The following is an 18,713-nucleotide window of genomic DNA, read 5'->3' as shown; positions in this document are numbered from 1 at the left end:
AGTCACGAGGTTCCAAGCAAATCTAGTTACTCTGAATCCAACAATTCCATTTTCATAGCTGCAGCAGAAACAAATACACCATTTACATTTTAAGATACGTAATCAAATACTGCCTCACCTCATTAACAAAGAACAGTAAGGACAGAATCCAATTTATACAAGCAATAGTTTTCCTCACATTTAATTTCTAATTAAATTAGAAATTATTTGCTAATTTGCTTGTTAGCAAATACATTATTATGTTAAGACACAGAGGTCATTTACTGAGCAAACTTACAGCACAAAAAAAGCAGGAAGTCAAATTAATTTATGCTTACTGTCAAAAATCAGTACGTTCCCTTTACACCAGAGATCACCCACTTGGCTCCTACCCTAACATCCTCTGCCTCAACCATTTCTCCTCTACTGAGAGGCTCTGAAATGCTCCTAAACTTGCCCTTGAACTACGACTTCTGCTGGGCTCATTGCTTATCCTTAGACAAAAGGGAAGGAAATCAAGAGCTAAATGAGGAACATAGGTAACCACTGTAAAAAGCAGAAAGCAGATCATAAATAGAAAAAACGTAATGATGATATCAGAGATACAGAGCAGCTTACAACAGAAGCAAGTGCAGTGAAGTCTTTGGGTGTACCAGATCTCTATCCAAGGACTTGTGCCTTCTGTGACACAGTGCAATCATATCCTGGCTAAACTTTATACCTAATGCTTAAGTGATTTAGTCTGATTATTAGCTCTTACATTACTTCCACAACAGCTCTACAACTATGACAAGACATACAGTACTGTGGTAGCTTTCATAAACCAAGCAGCTAGAGGACAAAACATTGAAATGATTTCAGAAGCCTCTGAACTGAACACGACAACAAAGCTGCAATGATGTGCTGTATACCTACCAGGGCTGCATTCCTGTGCTACTAAATTAAGAACCTCTACAGCAGCTGGGCACTGTTGAATGAATTCTTCACAGAATGAACTGTCTTCTAACAGCTGAGCCATCACCAGGCATGCTCTTAATAGAAAAACAGTATGTTTTATGCATTACAAAGGCATACACTGAATTCATCACTGTATTCACCTCTATTTAACTCTGGACTATTTTTAAAAGACAGAATGTTTACTGTATTTCTTTGCCTTTTTTCAGCTATCTATGGGAACTTTTACAGCGATAACATTCCCTCCCCTCCTAGTGTCCACCTGCATGAAGGTATCTGCTCAGAGCACTGTCAATATGACTTCATTCCTGGTACTCTCAACAACATCCAGGCACTACACGTAACTAAGGAAGCATACAGGAACTTCTGTGCTGTCCCTGTCATGTCAATACCAACAGAAGAACTACAAGAACCCTCACAATTTGCTCATAGTTCTGACTGGAGTGCAGCACAGAAACAACAACTCACCTGGTTCTTATTTCAGCAAGGAGCCGGACCACTGCCATTACTGGAGTTGAGCCATCTCCTGTTGCAGGAAGTGAGGTGTGAATAGATAGACTTCCCTCCTGAGGAAGCAACATGGACTGGACTGCCTGTACTACCTTCTCAGTAATGGACAGTTTATGAAGAGGCAATGCCTGATGGTGGGGGGGCACGGTAAAAAGTTAAATTCAAGTAGTTAGTTTCTACGAAATGAGGGCGTTTTATTACCTGGAGTTAATGCTCATTTTGTACTATCACAAAACCAACACCAAACCCCAGCCAAAGAAGGAAAAGAAACCCCGCCACAGTACGCAAAGGAACATCTTTAAGCACCAAAAGATGAACATTCGTATTACTTCAATGAGAACTTAACAATAGCTGTATTTAAGAGATGTTTAAGATGAGGCAAACTTCAGCAAAACAGCTTTAATCAAAGATGAAACAGACTTTTGACACGCTTCAGATTAACTGCCAGTATTCTGAAGAATTTTTTCAGTGAAGAAAAACCACAACTGATATCATACTGCATACTATACTTAATAAGCTACCGTACCTCAGATCTTGGAACACAGAGCCTAGATAACGGAATAGTTAAAGTGTCTGATGCTTGTGAGGTCTTTCTACTGTCTATAGTGGTAGGCGGAAATTTGACCGTTGCTATACCTTCTTGTTCATTAATTGATGCCACAACTCCAATGCTTCCTGCTATTCCTTTACCTAAAACCTACAACCAAAGAAGGTATGCATCAATTCCAGGACTCAGACACAAAATGCTGAGTGTTAAACACCTCACAGACTCAACACACAACTGCAGTCTCCACAAACTGCAGGCAATCTGCACGCTGCTCTGCTGCTATGCAGAGGCAAAACACGGCCAAAAGAATCAACTGCCATCTAAAGGTATAAGATGTGAAAGGTGGGAGATTACCTGAACTTCAGAACCGATTTTAATTGTCTCCTTAAAGCCACCTAGAGCACAAAGAGCAGCTACAGCCTGTCGAGCAATTCTTTGAAGCTTAGCAAGCTTCCTTCCACTGCTACTTCCATTCTCCAAAATACTCTCCGCATATTTCCCAAGTTGTGGAATGTACATCAGAGCCCGAGACAGAACCTGAAGACAGAAGCAGAAACACCAGATAATGACTTCAAAGCGCAATTCAAACAAAGCCCAACACCCCAGGCCTCCAGCCCACACAGTCTCAGATGAATTATTTTCGTTCTCAAAGTGAATTATGTAACTCCAAACATTCTAAGCCCTCTGAAGTGTGAATACCATCAAAGCCAGCTTTATTCCTTAATAAGTTTTAGAATCGCAGAGATATATATACAAATTTAGCAAAAGTCTTTGCTAGAGGATTCACCTTAAGCAACAGATTAGGTGTTACTGCTCTTACAGGAACATAAAAGCAATGTGCTGTGTACTTTCTAGCCAACACTTGAGACCTTCAGAGGTCACAGCTGAAACGACCCAACAGCAAAGGCAGAGTAACTACCCAGCAAAAGCAAGGCGTCCAGACCCACGCAAACGCATTCATTCTCAGAGTTACAGCTGCTGACAAGTAACAATATATTCTTTGCTACAGGATAATTTTTTACTGTATATCTGACATCTTAGGTGGGACAGATACAGAGACTGGAAAGGGAAGCTGCCATGCGATCACACGTGCCTGTGAAAAGCATTACAGATAGCAAATTGGAAAGGAGTAGCTCCTGCAAAACATGTTAAGTCCTCTTGATTACAATTTGATAACTGATCTTCTGTTTACTTACTTTTTCAGCAGTTGTTGTCCAAATTTGAGCTGCATTTGATTCTGGTGCCATCAACAAGCTATGCAGCAAAGCAATCACTTCTGCTGCCATGCTGTTTGCAACGTGACCACTGATGAATGGCCTTACAGGGTCAGTCCTACACAGCAAAGGGAACAATGTGCAAAGCAAGAGAAGGAAAGAACCGTTAGCTGTCAGTTATATGGGACAAAACCAGGAAGTTTATGAATCTCCAAGCTATTTTCTAGAGCACCAGAAGTACCGGTGCATAAGAACGTAGCATGTCTGCTAGGTACAGAATCCCAGTGACTTACCTGGCAAGCTCAGAATTTCTCTCTCTGCAAATAGATGTCTGTGCAGTCTTCTTCTTGTCGCCACTGGACATCCCACTGGTTGCTTCTGGATTGACAGTTTCTATGGGTGGCCCAACACTAACTATCAGACCAGACTGAGCCCACTTAGTTGCCTTGCGAAGAGCTGCAGCAGCTTCTTCTGTGATAACTTCACAGCAGCCACTCTGAAAATGCAGTTGTGAGAAGAGAAATACTAATGTTAGCTCTATTTAGCTACTCGATATTGGCATTTAACTCTCCTCCCTCTGCATAGCAGTACTGCAAACACATCAAAACATCCTTCTGTATATGTATTACCAGGCATGAGAATTTTTCTAATTGATCTATAAAGATTAGAGACCAACGAGGATTGAGAGCTTTTAGAAATTCCAGTCTTAGCTCAGCCTCTTTTCTGACCAAAAAAGCCTAAAAAAGCAAAACCAAAATTATTTCTGTTCAAGCATTCAAAAGCACATCTGAAAATATATGCAAAAATTGAGTTTAAACAGGTGATTTAAAATTCACACCAAGAATCTGCACTGAACACTTATGGAAAATGAATATTAAAGCAGCTTAAACACGACAGAGCAGGTAGAGAAAATATGAGTTGAACTTTTATTTCTGCATTTGCCACTATTTACATCAACAACTCCCTACTGCTAACATGGCATCCAGAGCTGTCCTCCTAACGTGTTCTGCAAAATACAAGAAAAACAGACAACAAACTGCAGTGAGGGATTTAATACCAGTCGAAACCAAGTACTCCAATGGTCACAGTTCAATAATTCCCTATTTCTTTTCTTACTTTAGTCATGTCACGATCCATTTTCACCACCTTCTCCATGTTGGCTCCAGTTCCTAGTCGGAACGGGCGACCTTCTGAGCTACTGTCAGAGTGAACACAGAACACATCAGCTTTACTTGCATTGGTGGAAAAAAGCATCTGAACTATACAGACTAATTTAACCTATTATGCTTATCTTTAAACGATTTCAAATCAAATTCTGCAACAGAACTGATCAACACTAAGAAATATTTGATAATTAAGGATGCACCCAAGCGTACTGTAATTTGTGAAAGGAATTATTATTGAATTTAGCTATTTGCTAACAATTTAGGTGCTGAGTTAACCTTCCAGCTAAGAACACTTAAAAATGCACTTTTTAGCATCATTTAAGGCATGGATTCAAAACAGCCTCAGAGTGGGAAGAGACGCGACAACAGTGCAGAACGCAGGAGATAAGAAGGTTGACAGCTTAACGTTCAGAGATCTCAAATCCAGGCAGACACAACTGCATATTGACAACACTGAAGAAGCTGTAATAGCAAGTTATTAGCCAGTGTATGCATTAAAAACACAGCTTTAAAGCCATTTTGTTTCAACAGTTCTGTAAATCCTACTCAGTCTTCAGTATCAATTATGACAACACATTCACTTCTGATGCAATACCACTTAAGTAGCTGATTTTTCACGTGTTTTTTCAGACACACCAAAACATTTGCATGTTCCAAGCCAAAAAGAAAACGTCACACTCCATCACAGCTTCCTTCTTTTATACATTTTGTACAATCTCTTTCAGCTTTGCTGCTCTGATCAACAGTGAAAACAAAAGACAGAAGTTCAAGAAACATTTAGATTCCTTCTGCTACTTCCTCAAGATTCAGGATAGCAGTATACATTTTCATCCATGTAGGATTACACTGAGCATATGAGCAATCCTTGTACTGCCTTCTTGTTTACCAGGAAATACAACATACTGGGAAAACATCTTGCTTTCCCACTTCGTACTGTGTCTACCACACATTCTTCTACAGCTGTAGGACTTAAGAACTTCAGAAAAAAGGAATTGGTTGTTAATTCCAAATGAATGAATGCAGATTACCTCAGTAATGGCTGAAGCACTTCATGGGATGACTGGTCTTCCCGTTTATGGATGAAAATAGAAAGTTTGCCATCCACTGCCTCACTTTCTTCTCCAGGGTCTTTATCACCTTTTATAGAACTCTTAGGGCTGCTTTTTGCTAAAGCAGTATCTGGTTCAGAAGCAGTTGGAGAAAGAACCGTCTGGCATCCTTGAAGTGAAAAGGAATGAACAAATAAACAGAGAGACAGACAGCACGAGAGTCGTCAACGAACTTTCTTGGCCTCAAAACTAATGCTGAAAACCCTTAAGATGCATCTAAAATGTCACTGCAACACAAGAGAGTGTGACAGAAATACCATGATCTTTTGAACACCGACATATCATGCACCTTTTCCTACTCAAGCCTTCTGCCAGACTTGCTTAGCAATTTCTCAAATTAGCACGACACCAGAAGATGGTGGTACCTGGTACTACATAGTCTGCCAGCTTTGCTAAGAGCAGAGATGCAATCTTGGAGGCTGGGTCACTGGGATCATCTTGTTCACTGTTCAGGGAGGGCACAGAGTAACTCCAGGGAGGCAGTTCTACATTTCCACAGTCTTCAACACTCATGAGAGGTAGAGCAGCACGACACAACTGAAGGATTATAAGAACCAGCTTTGGAGAGGGACGCTGATCCAAGAGAAGTGAGAGAAGTTTGGACACGCAGGCTGGCTGGCTCAGGATTGCTTTACCTATGTGACTCCTGAAAGTGGGGGAAAGAAAAAGAACTGCTGCTTAAAAAAAGAAAGGAATACTTGATTGCAATAAAACAAATTTATTATTTAAAAGGCAATTAAAAAATCCATCTGAAAAGACTACAACCATAACACTTGATAGCACTGTTTAGAAACCAAGTCCAAATAAGGCCCAGTTCATACAATGATTTGAAAGTTACCTTACCTTTGATACATCAAAAACAACTGAAGAAAAAGAACACCCACCTGCTTTCATACATAGAAAAAAAATGTCACAAACAAAGGCCCAGTACCTTGACAGGTCATTAAGAAGACTGAGAACGTCTTGAAGCGCATCATTTCCTGCAGCTTGATTACCACAACACTCTGTAGCTCGTGCAAGGTGATTGGTAAGAAGGCTGGAGACCTGACGAGCCAGGCCAGAGTGAACAGCTTCTGTTGAACCACCTTTAACAGCAATTCAAGAGCACAAAGTCACAAACAACAAAGACAAACGTACAGAACTACAAGTTCTGTTCCCATACACCAAATATAGTAATGTATTTGTTCGGCCACAGCGCATTTAGACATAAAACATCACCACCTAAAGTAAAAATAAAGCCTAATACAACAAATACAACATTTGCATCCAATCAGGAAACAGCCGTGTGTCTGTACATGTATGCGTAGCGTGAGTGCGAATCCCAGCACAGGAGGAACACACAAATGGTCATGCAAGGTCTCTGGGCTCTGTCACACATGGGCAGAGCCAAGTGGCAGACATGAAGTTACCACAGCACATACACACTCCTACAAGCATGGTTAAAACACAGTTCTCTTCATGCAGGAAAAATGGATACACCACATAAGAAGTTTTTCTTCATGTCTGAAGCAGAAACAATTACCCCCAAAAAAAATAATGAGAACACAAAAGAGCCCTTGGACTACAGAAGAATTAACAAAAAAAAAACCAAAAAAACACAAAACCCCAGATAACACCAACAAGAAAGCCAACTTATTTTTGTATCCATTTGTATAAGGAAAAAAAAAGCCATGAAGTTAGCAGTAAGAAAACACTACTTTAAATCCACACTTATGCCACTTCTCACACTATAAAGCACACCAACGTAAGGCCAGCTGGCAGCATTCCTACCTTCTTCTTTCTCCCATTCAACACAGCGATTGGCCAGCACCTGAAAGGCAGCCCAAGCCATGGTGGCCACCTTCTGCTTCTTGGTCTGTTTTTCATTTGAACTGGATTCTGTCTGGCTGCTTAAGCTGCAGAGCCTGTCCATAAGCTGTACCAGACCACTACGTACCAAACACTTCTCTTCACTCCTGTATGAGAAGAGAAATTCAGATTTTACCAAAGTAACTTTCCAGTTAACAACAATAGATCCAAAAAGAACCAACAGCTTGCTCTTAACTCAGCAATTAATTACTTTGCAGAACAAGATGGTTTTATTTCTGCCTTACCCTCACCACAAAAAATCCTACACTGAGAGAACTTAAAAAATTCTGAGAAAGTTCTGTTTTCTTTTATAAGGAGGAATATATTTATACTATATAACGTTCTCCCTTAAAGTAAAAATCTAATAAGGACAAGTGCAGATCCTTCCCTTTCTGTATGAACATTCATACCTTGTGTAAGGTATAGTGCATAAGAGGCCAATGCTATTTGCACAAGCAATGGGGTAGCGAGCGCACAGCGAGACCACGGACGTCATCGTCTCCCCAAAAGCTTCCTGGACTTGTTCCACCATCCCTCCACACGTCAGCTCTTCAATTCTGTTGGTGGTAAGACACGTGAAATAACGGTTTTCTAAGTAAATAAAGCACACTTCCAAGCATGGCTTTACAAAAGTTATGATATATTATGAGTTACCCAAAGAATGTTTAGAAATAAACTGCAAATCTTTTTTTTTCCCCAATATGAAATACACATAAACAAGATAGCATAGGAGTTTTACCTAAAATATGACCAAAGTCAGGTAACAAAATACTTGCAAAACATTCACCAAATTTAGATGACACAGTATTAGTGCTGGCTACATTTACTAACAGTGCCTTATTAAAGTGAATTTAGTGTCAGTCCAGATAATACCCTATACCTGGAGGCATCATCATCTCAGCATGAAATGAAAGAAATCTACCGCCAAATAAATGCACTGAGGAAGTTTTTCATCCTACAAAGCCCAACGCAAGCGGGCGTTACAGGCTCAGTTCTGCAAACCTGATCTCTGAACCTTCGAGACACTTCTCACGGTCTGTCTTACGCAGTGCAATTCACCATTTCCTACAGAGACTGAAGTATTCTTTTCAGAGCTACAAACCAACCTTGGTCCTCCCTGAAGCACCATGGTCACAGGGCCCACGAGGTGCGTCACCCCACCGACCCGCACGGCCGCCGTCAGCAGCTCCCTCATATGCACTAAGGCTTGCTTCCTCGTGTTGCCACGCCGCCACCTCGTCTGAGCAGCGAGCAGAAAACTGCTGCTGGATACCTACAACATTGGGTTGTTAATGAGACGCAAGCAAGGCACCTCAGCAAACAGGAGTTTGAATTCCAGAGCAGGGCAGTTCAGCAGATTGAAAAGGACATACCGCTTGGTCAGGGTTAGTTCCAATGAAAGCAAAGAGCTGCCCCAGTAAGACACTGTATGTAGGTTTATCTCTGCTATCCTCAATGGCCAGCGACTGCAGAAGAGTGAAAGAGCTGCTTCTGTGGCTGGTAACGTGGCGTCGCCTAAAGAACACACAATATTAGACATGAGAACAGATAGTTAACACCATTTAAAAAAAAAACAAGTGATACGCTTGCAAAGTTTATAAAAATAAGTTTTTACCAACACAAGCCATGTTATTGTGAAGCAGCTTAGTTAAATAAAGCCTTGTGTACCTTTGACTTGATCGAGCAAACTCGATATCTTCATTACCAATCATTTCTAAGTCAGATGGTGCTGACATACTGCGAAGGAAGACGGGCTGGCGCACCGCGTGAGATATCACTTTTGTTTCAGATGCAGACTTACAGGCTGCAAGATTACAGAACATGAAAGCACATTACTCCTGGTGTAGTAGGTTATTTACAAACTGCTTTTGAAAATCATTATAACAACAACGAAGAAAACAAAAGCTCAACTTAATTTACTGTAGAAGAGCTGATTTAATTTGAACAAGTAAATACGTTCAGTTTTGAGGGAAGAGAAGAAGAGGAATAAATTACATCTTCGAGACAGAGGAAAATAAGACAGAAGTACAATACCAGTAGTGAGACATTTACCTGGAGTCTCTGCAGGGGTTCCAGATATACTTCTTGTGATACCAGACTGGGCTGCTATAGTGACGTGCAGCAACAGCTCTGCCCTGTTCATCAAGCTTTTAACTAATGCTTTTGTTTTTGCTAGGGGGTGGTAAGTCCTCTGTATCAGTGAATTCACCTCTTGAAAGAACTTCTCCCTGAGATTGTGATAAAGGAAAATAGAATTACTCAAATACATTGTAATGCCTTCTGAAATACTACAAGAAGAAATATTTTGAAGACAGCGACACAATATTATTTATGCCTACAAAGCAGGAAAAAGGTAATAATTAAACAATTTGTTACATCAGTATTCACAGCTATAGAGACTAATATTAATATGTTTAGGCAGGAAAATCAAAAGTATTTGCATTTATATTTGTATTTGGAAGTTCATTTGAATGTTTTCGTTTCCCAAGATTGCTTTTCCCCTTTAAGTTTCCAAGCCATTCAATGAACTTAGTAGTTGTTTTGAAAACATTTAAAAACGGTGTGAAAAAGCAGCCATAAGTGTCAGAGGGCGTGCTGGGATTTAAAGGCCAACCTCATTAAGCATTTTATGCACAAATGCAAACTTCAACCCCACACAGTTCCTTACAGAACTCACAGAAACTTCACGACTTAAAATGCAGTGTGCTCAGCATCCAGCTACCAACCTCAATGCCAGGACCACATTCTCAAGATCACTTCCATCAAAAGAAACTTCCTTCATAGAACACAGAAGTTCCAGTTCTTTCATCTTGCTCTAATCAAAGTGAAGGAAAAGGATGAATGTGTATTGAGAGAGCAGTAAGAAGCATGAGCACACACAGCAGCCACAATGCTTTACCTCATTGAAGTGATAATCATAGAAGAAGGGAGCGTTGTTCTCCAGCTTCCCATGCATGGCGTCATCGACCTCACTCTGCCACTTCTGCTCCAGCTCAGCCACGCTCTGAAGAAATAAATAACACTGCAGATGCCTACTCTTAAGGAATACAAGGGCTCTATGAAGAAAAAAACCTACTTCCTGCATTTTTAGATTTCTAACATGTTCCTAATACATCGTTATTCTCAAACGAACTAAAAAACCCTTTTATTTTATAGTTTTGTACCTGTAATTGTCTCTCCATGGCATTTAGCTTCTTAAAAGTCTCTCCCATAATTTTACAAAGTAAATCATATTCTTCTGCATGCTCTTCCTGATACTGGAAGTTTATCAGGGACTGGAGTGCATCCACCAAATTCAGATGTTTAATCACACATGAAACTACCATCTCCTCCATTACTTCGGGCTGAATCACTTCCCTAGGGTTAGAAGCAAAGCCGAGCTGATTAAGCAAAAATAACAGACAAACTTGGACAACTCACACTGACAGCTTGCTAGGCACTGCAATGACAGACAGGTATGTACAGCACATCAGATGCACACCACCAAGCTGACAGGCAGTTTTTTGTTTTTTTTTTAATAAATACTTTGGTACCAAACATCTCAAACAAAAACCAAGTTAAAAAAATAAAGCAATGACTACTTACTTTATGCTAGGTCTAAATTGAGGCCGAGCACGTCCAGAAATTTCCCTGAGTTTAATCATGATTCCTGGAGGCAGCCTAATCCTAGGCAGATCAAAATAGTGTCCAATGGGAGGCACTAGCACATCAGAAGGATAGGTAAATTCTCTGTCCTCATCTATAGTAAGAGGCAGTGGAGAAGGACTTGGTGTAAGGGCTGGAGATATTACACCGTTAGCTTCCACCTGCCACTGGCACCTGAAAACACAAGTCAACAAGAAAAGGATGTGGGTTCTGTTTTTTTCCCCTCAAAACCTCCCTCCTCATTCAGAAAGAAGTGTTAGGGGAAAAAACATTACAAGGATTTATACACAGCTTTGTTTCATAACACTAAGTTCGATAAAAGCCACACGCCCCAGTTCTCCTCTCCTTACTCTAAAGGAAACCTCTGTTCTACAGAATATTTCCTCCGTTTTGAGCAACACAGAACCACTCAACAAACTCTGCATCACACCTTAAACATGGGATTTGAGCACAACTACAAAATCTTCCTTCAGAAAACGCAACGTCAGATGAAATTTTTGCCTGTTTACCTTTGTAATAGTTTAGATCTCAGCAGCTCTTGGCAGGTTTCTTCATCTTTGGTAATTTCTGGCCCATTGTATAAAATCCGAAGCATAGAACAAGCTAACACGGAAAGGCCAAGTGCCAGGTCAACTAAGAAGGGCAGGCCTCCTGACACGTCCTCTGAAGACTCCTGCAGTAGGAACAGCGATGAGTTGCACCACCCCACAAAGTCCCTCCCTCACGTATTTCAAAACAGCATTTCTTATGGAGAGAGGTACTGAAAAAACTCTCCCATGATCAAAAGCAATGTATTAAGAATAACTCAAAACAACAAATAAAAAAACAGCAAAGGTGGTTTTGGTTCAGTCAGTCCTTGGCCCGACTCTCTCTCATCACACAGGCCTAGTCCTCACTCCTCAGTAGCAGGATTCAAGTTCCCCCCACTCTCCTTTACAGCCTGGTATCGTTATAATCATTTCTGTAGAGAAATTCTCATCTATAAACAGCAATGGATGCTAATGTGACTTCATCCCAGCCAGCGCCAACGACACGAGACACATTTGGTGATAACTGTCTTCATAAAACATTAGGAATGCTACATGCCAAAGGGCACCTCGAGTTAAGGATGCTAAAACTTAGATCCTACACACCTAAACGTGTGTCCAAAATAAGCTATTACTGTTCTGAATTTTAACATTTAACCTCAGTTTTAAGTACATTTCTATTTGATCTCAAGTACGTAAGAGAAGATAGATTTAAGCTGAACCTGTCATGTTTGAGTACCTGTGCTCGAACAGTGCAAGCAAAGCCCCACATAGCTTTGTCTGGAGTGTTGTGCTCACGACCACTCCTCATTTCAAAGGAGAAGGTGACTGTATCTCCTTCCACCTTAAAATTTTGAAGGGGAGGAGGAAGGAAAAAAAAAAGAACAAACACAAACAAGAGATTTAATTAAGAATTGAGGCAAACAAACAAGCTTTTCATAGAAGTGGCTTATTTTACGGATTAATGTTTTTAATGAACATTATTTAGGCATTTCTTTGATCTCCAATTGCATACTCAGATTTAAGAAATAGATTTCCTTTCTGTAAGAGCACCTTTTAGTGGACAATGTGATTTTAACTGTGCCGTGGGCTAAGCATAGTAAAGCAACAAAGAAAAGTTGTTGGAGAATCACAAGAAGAATTTATCGGGTCAGTTCATGTTACGCAGCCTCATTTTTCATCAAAATGCTTTTGTCATTTGTCTGCAAAAATCATGCAAGGTGGGAAGACAACCAAGCTCCTCAAGGAGCAGAATGTCAAGGCATTAGTAGAAGATTTTGCTGAAAGAATATCACAAAGAATCAAGGCCTGAAAATTCACCAAAATCCCATTGTTACGAACAACTGTCTGGGATGGCCTTCCAGATCATCACTTCGTGTTCTTTGGGCAATTCTATTTGGTTAGGTATGTAAGCTCAGTTCTCACATGGGACAACACAGGAGCACAAAGAAGAAAAGAACCAACATGTGGCATACAGTATGAGGGAATGTACTACAAAACCCTTGAAATACTGAAGTTTTGACAAGCATGAGGCATTTTTTTTAATTAACTTTACAGCAAAAAGTATCCGATGTAATTTTAAAACCCAACACAAATGGTTGGAAAGTTGTTATGTTTGCCACTTGTTAAAGGTGACCCAAAACCTAAAAAACAAAAACTGAGAAAATAGCAATCCTAAGAAAACATGCACTGCCTCAGAGCAGGCCAGAATTCAACCCACGCAGACGTACGCATGAGAACAGCAGTGCCAGAGGTTGCAGGACTGGAAGCCACCTCTAACGAGTTCCAGTAAGACACAGTAAGTAAAACAGATAAGCTCAAAGAGAAGCATCACACACAACAGGTGGACAAGTTTACGGATACGTCCTTGGAAATAGCAGCCCACTTAAGAAGAGCTCTGATCATGGAAAATCGTAACACTTAAAAGCTTGGACTTCATTGCTACAAGGGTTAAAACAGCGTTGACATGATTCCCAAAGAGGATTTTTCTATGTGGAATATTGTGGATTGTAATACTGTACCTTTACTAAGTCCTTCGGCCAACCAGTTCCTAAGACACTACGGCTGCCATATCCCAGTGTATTGCCTCCATACTCAGCAACCTTCCTACTGTTTGTGTTAGGACCAGCATAGATCACCAACTTCAAAACATAAAATACACTGTTAGACTGTAAGAGAAAAACAAGAAAATCTAATAATAATAATAATACTTAGCACTTACACCGCGCTTCTTATTTTCAAAGCGCTTTATCTACATTAACAAATCCTCACAACAGCCTTGTGAGGGGAGCTGGCAAGTATTATTATCCCCATTTTACAGATGGGGAAACTGAGGCAGAGAGGAAGTTCAGTGACTTGTCCCCAAGGTCACACTGCGAGTCAGCAGCACAACCAGGAGAAATCCTAACTTCCAGTCCTCGCGCTGAGCCAACCAGAACATACTGCCTCTCTTAAAACAAAGGGACTGATCCTGCTCCCATCGAAGTTGGTGCTTCATCAGCCACTTCACTGGGAACATGATGAGGCCCAAAGTTTTCTGGAGGAACTCAACCAGTCATGAGCAACAGTGGGGAGTGTCAGTATTGCAGGATATTCATCTGCAATACTGAGGAATACAGGGCAACAATCAGAAAGCTGCACAAGTATCTCTGATTACTTAAGGAAAAAAAAAATGAACGGTGCCATCAACTTTCTTGAAGTTGAAGACACATTAATTCATGTAAACAAGCCATTTATCACCAGAAAAAGTAACTATTCCAGGTCTGCCCAATTTTAGTAAACTGTACAGATCTACAAAGTAGGCAGCTAGTTTAAATTTTAGTAATGAAAACTGAACAACAAGAATAAGAAGGCACCCTGAGAATCTGAGCCATCATGAAATGGTTATGAAAGGGAAAAAAGGTCTGTGCCTCTGGAGTACAGAGTGCTCAGTACCCTCAGTATCTAATTACTACCATTCCTGACATCTGTGGTGAATATTTGTCATAAACAGAATCTAATGCTTAGAAGAAAATTCTCACTGCTAATCTACAACCATTGGTTACTGTGTTCTGAACCAACACCAGAGGAATTGGGCACACGCTTTTTGTTTCTACAAGAATAATTGAAATGAAATAGGAATCATTTATCTTCCATCTCAGTACCTCTTCACGTTAATGTTTTTACATTATATAACACTTAAATCTAGTCTTCTCTGTGCTAAGATGAAACTCAAGAACTCCTTTGAAAAGTTATTCACATTTGTGCAATATAAGAAATAACCCCTCAGCATCCCTGTACTTCAGAACATAAAAGCAAGCAGACTGTGACATTACAGCATACGTTCATCTTCTGCCAATAAAAACCTCCTTTGCTATCCTGACCACTGGCAGTAAAACGCCCAGAAAGCTGAGGGGCAGAAAAGCTGAAAACAGTGCTGCTGACAGCAATACACACAAAAAGAATTTGAGTTGGCATGGCCTTACCTTATCGTAATCATACTGTGAAGAACATCTGTTGTCAAATCTAAGATACAAACAGCGGGCTCCTGGTATGTGCACAGTTTCCTTAAATTTATAGTTATCCCTGACAGGATGAACTGTTTCTACAGTCTTCCCAGCAGCCCAAGGAGCAGGGATCTTCAGGCCTGTAAGAAAACCTGGCTCTTCTTTCTCCTCCAGCATTCTGAAATAACAGTGAGAAATTAGTCCTAGAATTCACACGTGGGTTTGTGCCATATATTCAAACCACACAGCATTTGAAAACACCTCTCTGTATTGATACAGAGAACGTGCTGAATTTAAACAGCATGAACTGTCCACATTAGAAATAACTTCAATAACTCCAACTCATCACATCTGAGCTTTTCCTCTGGTACACTTAATTTGGATATCAGAAAGCATAAACAATAAGTAAACAAAACTATATAGAGATTCTAATATATGATTGTCAAGACTAAATAAAAATCCCTCTGGACCAGCAAGGTTGCTTATACTGCTACAAAATATACTTTGTGCTTCACTGAAGGCTGGAATTTGGAGGAGGGGAAGAAAACTTTGGAGTTTTCATGTAGAATATTGTACATTATCTCATGTTGATACCACACGTTCTGTAGTACTGCAAATAGACATAAGCATATTTTATTCAATTTAGCTGAATCTTTCTGTCCTAAGCAAAAACAGTATAGCTTTGAGTTCAGACCAGAATTTAATGCAGAAATTAGAACTGTTACATTTCTCACTATAAATTAAACCACTTCATCCCTAAGCCATACTGCCTCAATACTGCACCTCATGAGCCATCTTCTCATGATGGTCATCCTTTAACTAATCTATTCTAGGAGCAGCATTTGGAATTAACTCCTAATGCTTGAGGGGAAAAAAACAACAACAAACCAGACACCGTGCAAACATCCTGAAGAGATCAACCATTGAATTCTATATGCAAGGCAATTTTAGAATGAACCACTTTTGTTTTGTAAAGGCTTCTATATTTTCCAGTCAGCCCTATGGGGCACTGCAGAACTGATGGACTGGTATTTCCTTTCAGACCACCGTTCTAAGATTTATCCCACAGCGACAGTCAAGTGAACGTTACAGTTTATGGGTTATCCCATGAAAAAGACTCAAATGTGAAATCACCTCTCATCATGTAACAATTTCCCTTTCTGTTCTGACACACCACTGGGAGAACTGTTCAGTTCTGAGAAAACTGGAGACTGAGTTTTAAGCAGCAGTGCAGTCTGCAGGACAAAACATAGGATGTTAGGAACATGCAAGTAGCCAATCACTAAGATCTTGTGACTGGAGCTTATTAAGAATTACATTGTATATTCTTAAAGGCAATTAATGATTACTTGGTACATCAGCTTTCAGCAGAGCAGTTCTTTAATCGTAATCTGTGCATCACTTCCTGCACAAAGCTGACAAAAACCTACAGCCTTAGAACATGCATGCAACATCTTTTGTACCACGTAGACAACTGCTGACACAAAGGCCATACCTGACTTGTATAGAGAACCAGCTGCACCAGCTGAGGCATCAAGGCATCAGCCATGGTTAGAGTTTGCAAATTTGGATGCATCAGAGATGTCAGAAGGACAGGAAGCAGATGACCAAGCATAGTAGCTTTTGTAATTTGTTCCAGGCCTTTTAATCTGAAATAATCAAGGTTACATAGTAACAACTACTTCACAACATATAGAATCACTACTATTCCAAGCAATCTGTTTAACTTTTAACAGGCAGCAAGTGATGAAGGAATCAGAAAACATTTACACTGTATTTAAAAAACCTAACTCGATGAGAGCCTTGTTGACATTACAATTCCTCCAAAGTGTTAGCATCCCAATTTTGATGTCAACTACTAAGCAACAAAGCAGAGGACAGTAAATCAAGAGTTTATTACTCAGAAGACGATAAGCTTCCCTTTGGGTGGGATGAAAGCCCCACTGACACAGCTACGTTTGGTCAGTATGTATGCCAGCTTCCTAGCACACACAGCTTCTGAGGATGCTGTCAGCTGAGAAATCAGATTGTTTTCGGTTATCCCACTCATAAATACCACTGCCACTGACTGAAAACTGATCAGTTTGAATAGTTTCTATTATTATGTTGATTATTAGTGCTAGTAGTTCTGTCATGGAGAGCCTGACTCTAAATTCTTTAAACAATAAGTGCTGAGCAAATGCTATATTAACAAACAGTTCCTACACATTCAAATCTGAAGTTATGGCATACAGAATAAGAAGTGCTAGTTGTGCTTGCACAATAAGCTGCAGGAAGCAACTACTCACTGTTTTCACATTTACTTGCCTTACCTTTGTTCTCTGTCAGCAATATCACTGTTTATTAGTGCTGTAGTGACTTGCTGCAGCATTTCTAAGACTTCATCACAGCCCGTCAGAATTTGTGTAGCAAGAGACAAAATGCTGGTCTTCAGCTCCTGGGTACAAAGAGAGTTAAGATACTTAAATTCTTAGAGAACAGAAAAAAGCAGCAACTGAAAAAACGATGGATTTCCAAATAAAAATAATGATAATGTGACCTGGCAGGCCCGCAGCAGCAGATTCATCCAAGACTTAAATTTGATTAATGCTAAGCCCCAAAGTGCTGGGAGAAACTAGGTGCATATTACAGGATGCACATCCAGTTTCTAGAGGAAAGGAATCCCCAAGTCCAGCACAGGAGAGAGCTGTTAGCCAGCCAAGGTACAGCACTGGTGACAGAATGTCCTAGCAGGTATGAGGATCACTGCAGAGAGAGAAACTGAACAGCGAGAACACGGTGAATGGCGAGACAGGAGATGTACTACAGTATTTAGCATTTACTCAATGAGCCTGAACAAATAACTTTCACCTGCTGTGGATTACAAGCACACAAAGTCTCAAAGAGAAGCAGACAAAGCCAGCTTAACAAGCAGTATCAGAAACTCAGAAGTTAATGCCACTATAGAGGAAGTATTGCTTTATAAAAGCTATAAGGCAGCCTGCACACCAGGACAAACACAGCTACTGTGAGTTCATTCAGGACTATTCCAGCAGTAACATGATGTAACATTTTAATAAACCTTGTTCTAATGCTATTCATGCCATTTCACATGACCAATGATGGCTTACATGGAGACAAAGATGGTCACACACACGCTTTGTAGTTAGAACTACAAAAATCCAGATGCTTGGTAAGGTAAATGAGAAAATCCCTTTCTATGTAAATCTGAAAAGTACTTTTTATGGTACCATCTAGATGATATGGAGAAAAGAAGGGGGAGGGCAATACATTCAGAAACAATCCCAGCCACTGACTGGAATATGTCTATGACAACACATTTTTATCCTCATGACACACATTTGGGGAAGCATTTGCTCTCACTAACATTACAAGACTGAAGTTGAGACATTTCAGCTGGAGAACAGGGAAAAGAGAAATCCATAGCAATATAACTATATTGAGAGGAAAAGAACTTTCAAAACAGCTTCAAGAGAATGCACTGCAGAAACAAGAGGAGTCAGAGGAACACTGACTGTAGAGAGCCATGCTGGAATAAAACTTGGTGTTTACCTGTACCTTCAATGTCTCTCCCTGTAAGGAGCTGTCACTGTCATCGTTCTCATCAGGTTTAATCAAAATAGTGTTACTGAGGAGGTGGTTCTGCACAGCCATCAGATACCGCAAGCATGAAGATGCAGCCTTTAACATAAATAAGTACACTTCACATTATCTAAACACTTAAATCAA

At 40.2% G+C, this 18,713-nt stretch overlaps 1 protein-coding gene across 6 annotated transcripts in view; it reads right to left on the bottom strand.

Moving 5' to 3' along the window:
- HECTD4 (HECT domain E3 ubiquitin protein ligase 4) overlaps positions 1–18,713 on the bottom strand; it is a 66,454-nt gene that overhangs the window by 22,388 nt on the left and 25,353 nt on the right. For 3 of the 6 annotated variants that reach the window (XM_048964657.1, XM_048964662.1, XM_048964663.1), the window contains 28 exons: positions 18,537–18,665; positions 17,297–17,421; positions 16,480–16,633; positions 16,119–16,219; positions 14,964–15,162; positions 13,521–13,667; positions 12,239–12,343; positions 11,482–11,645; positions 10,913–11,146; positions 10,492–10,684; positions 10,227–10,331; positions 10,054–10,142; positions 9,380–9,555; positions 8,996–9,131; positions 8,701–8,842; positions 8,434–8,600; positions 7,738–7,884; positions 7,250–7,434; positions 6,411–6,564; positions 5,845–6,125; positions 5,399–5,588; positions 4,321–4,402; positions 3,498–3,700; positions 3,187–3,322; positions 2,345–2,527; positions 1,970–2,140; positions 1,402–1,571; positions 895–1,010 (listed from right to left, as the gene is read on the bottom strand). In XM_048964657.1, coding sequence (XP_048820614.1) covers positions 895–1,010; positions 1,402–1,571; positions 1,970–2,140; positions 2,345–2,527; positions 3,187–3,322; positions 3,498–3,700; positions 4,321–4,402; positions 5,399–5,588; positions 5,845–6,125; positions 6,411–6,564; positions 7,250–7,434; positions 7,738–7,884; positions 8,434–8,600; positions 8,701–8,842; positions 8,996–9,131; positions 9,380–9,555; positions 10,054–10,142; positions 10,227–10,331; positions 10,492–10,684; positions 10,913–11,146; positions 11,482–11,645; positions 12,239–12,343; positions 13,521–13,667; positions 14,964–15,162; positions 16,119–16,219; positions 16,480–16,633; positions 17,297–17,421; positions 18,537–18,665 — 4,384 coding nt within the window. The remainder of the gene's footprint in view (positions 1–894; positions 1,011–1,401; positions 1,572–1,969; positions 2,141–2,344; positions 2,528–3,186; positions 3,323–3,497; positions 3,701–4,320; positions 4,403–5,398; positions 5,589–5,844; positions 6,126–6,410; positions 6,565–7,249; positions 7,435–7,737; positions 7,885–8,433; positions 8,601–8,700; positions 8,843–8,995; positions 9,132–9,379; positions 9,556–10,053; positions 10,143–10,226; positions 10,332–10,491; positions 10,685–10,912; positions 11,147–11,481; positions 11,646–12,238; positions 12,344–13,520; positions 13,668–14,963; positions 15,163–16,118; positions 16,220–16,479; positions 16,634–17,296; positions 17,422–18,536; positions 18,666–18,713) is intronic. The other 3 variants (XM_048964660.1, XM_048964659.1, XM_048964661.1) reach the window with 3 other exon arrangements.

Source organism: Lagopus muta, chromosome 17, assembly GCF_023343835.1.
Source record: "Lagopus muta isolate bLagMut1 chromosome 17, bLagMut1 primary, whole genome shotgun sequence".
Classification (NCBI taxonomy): domain Eukaryota; kingdom Metazoa; phylum Chordata; class Aves; order Galliformes; family Phasianidae; genus Lagopus; species Lagopus muta.
The sequence above is the reverse complement of the archived record's forward strand: the minus strand, read 5'-3'. Positions and strand labels throughout refer to the sequence as shown.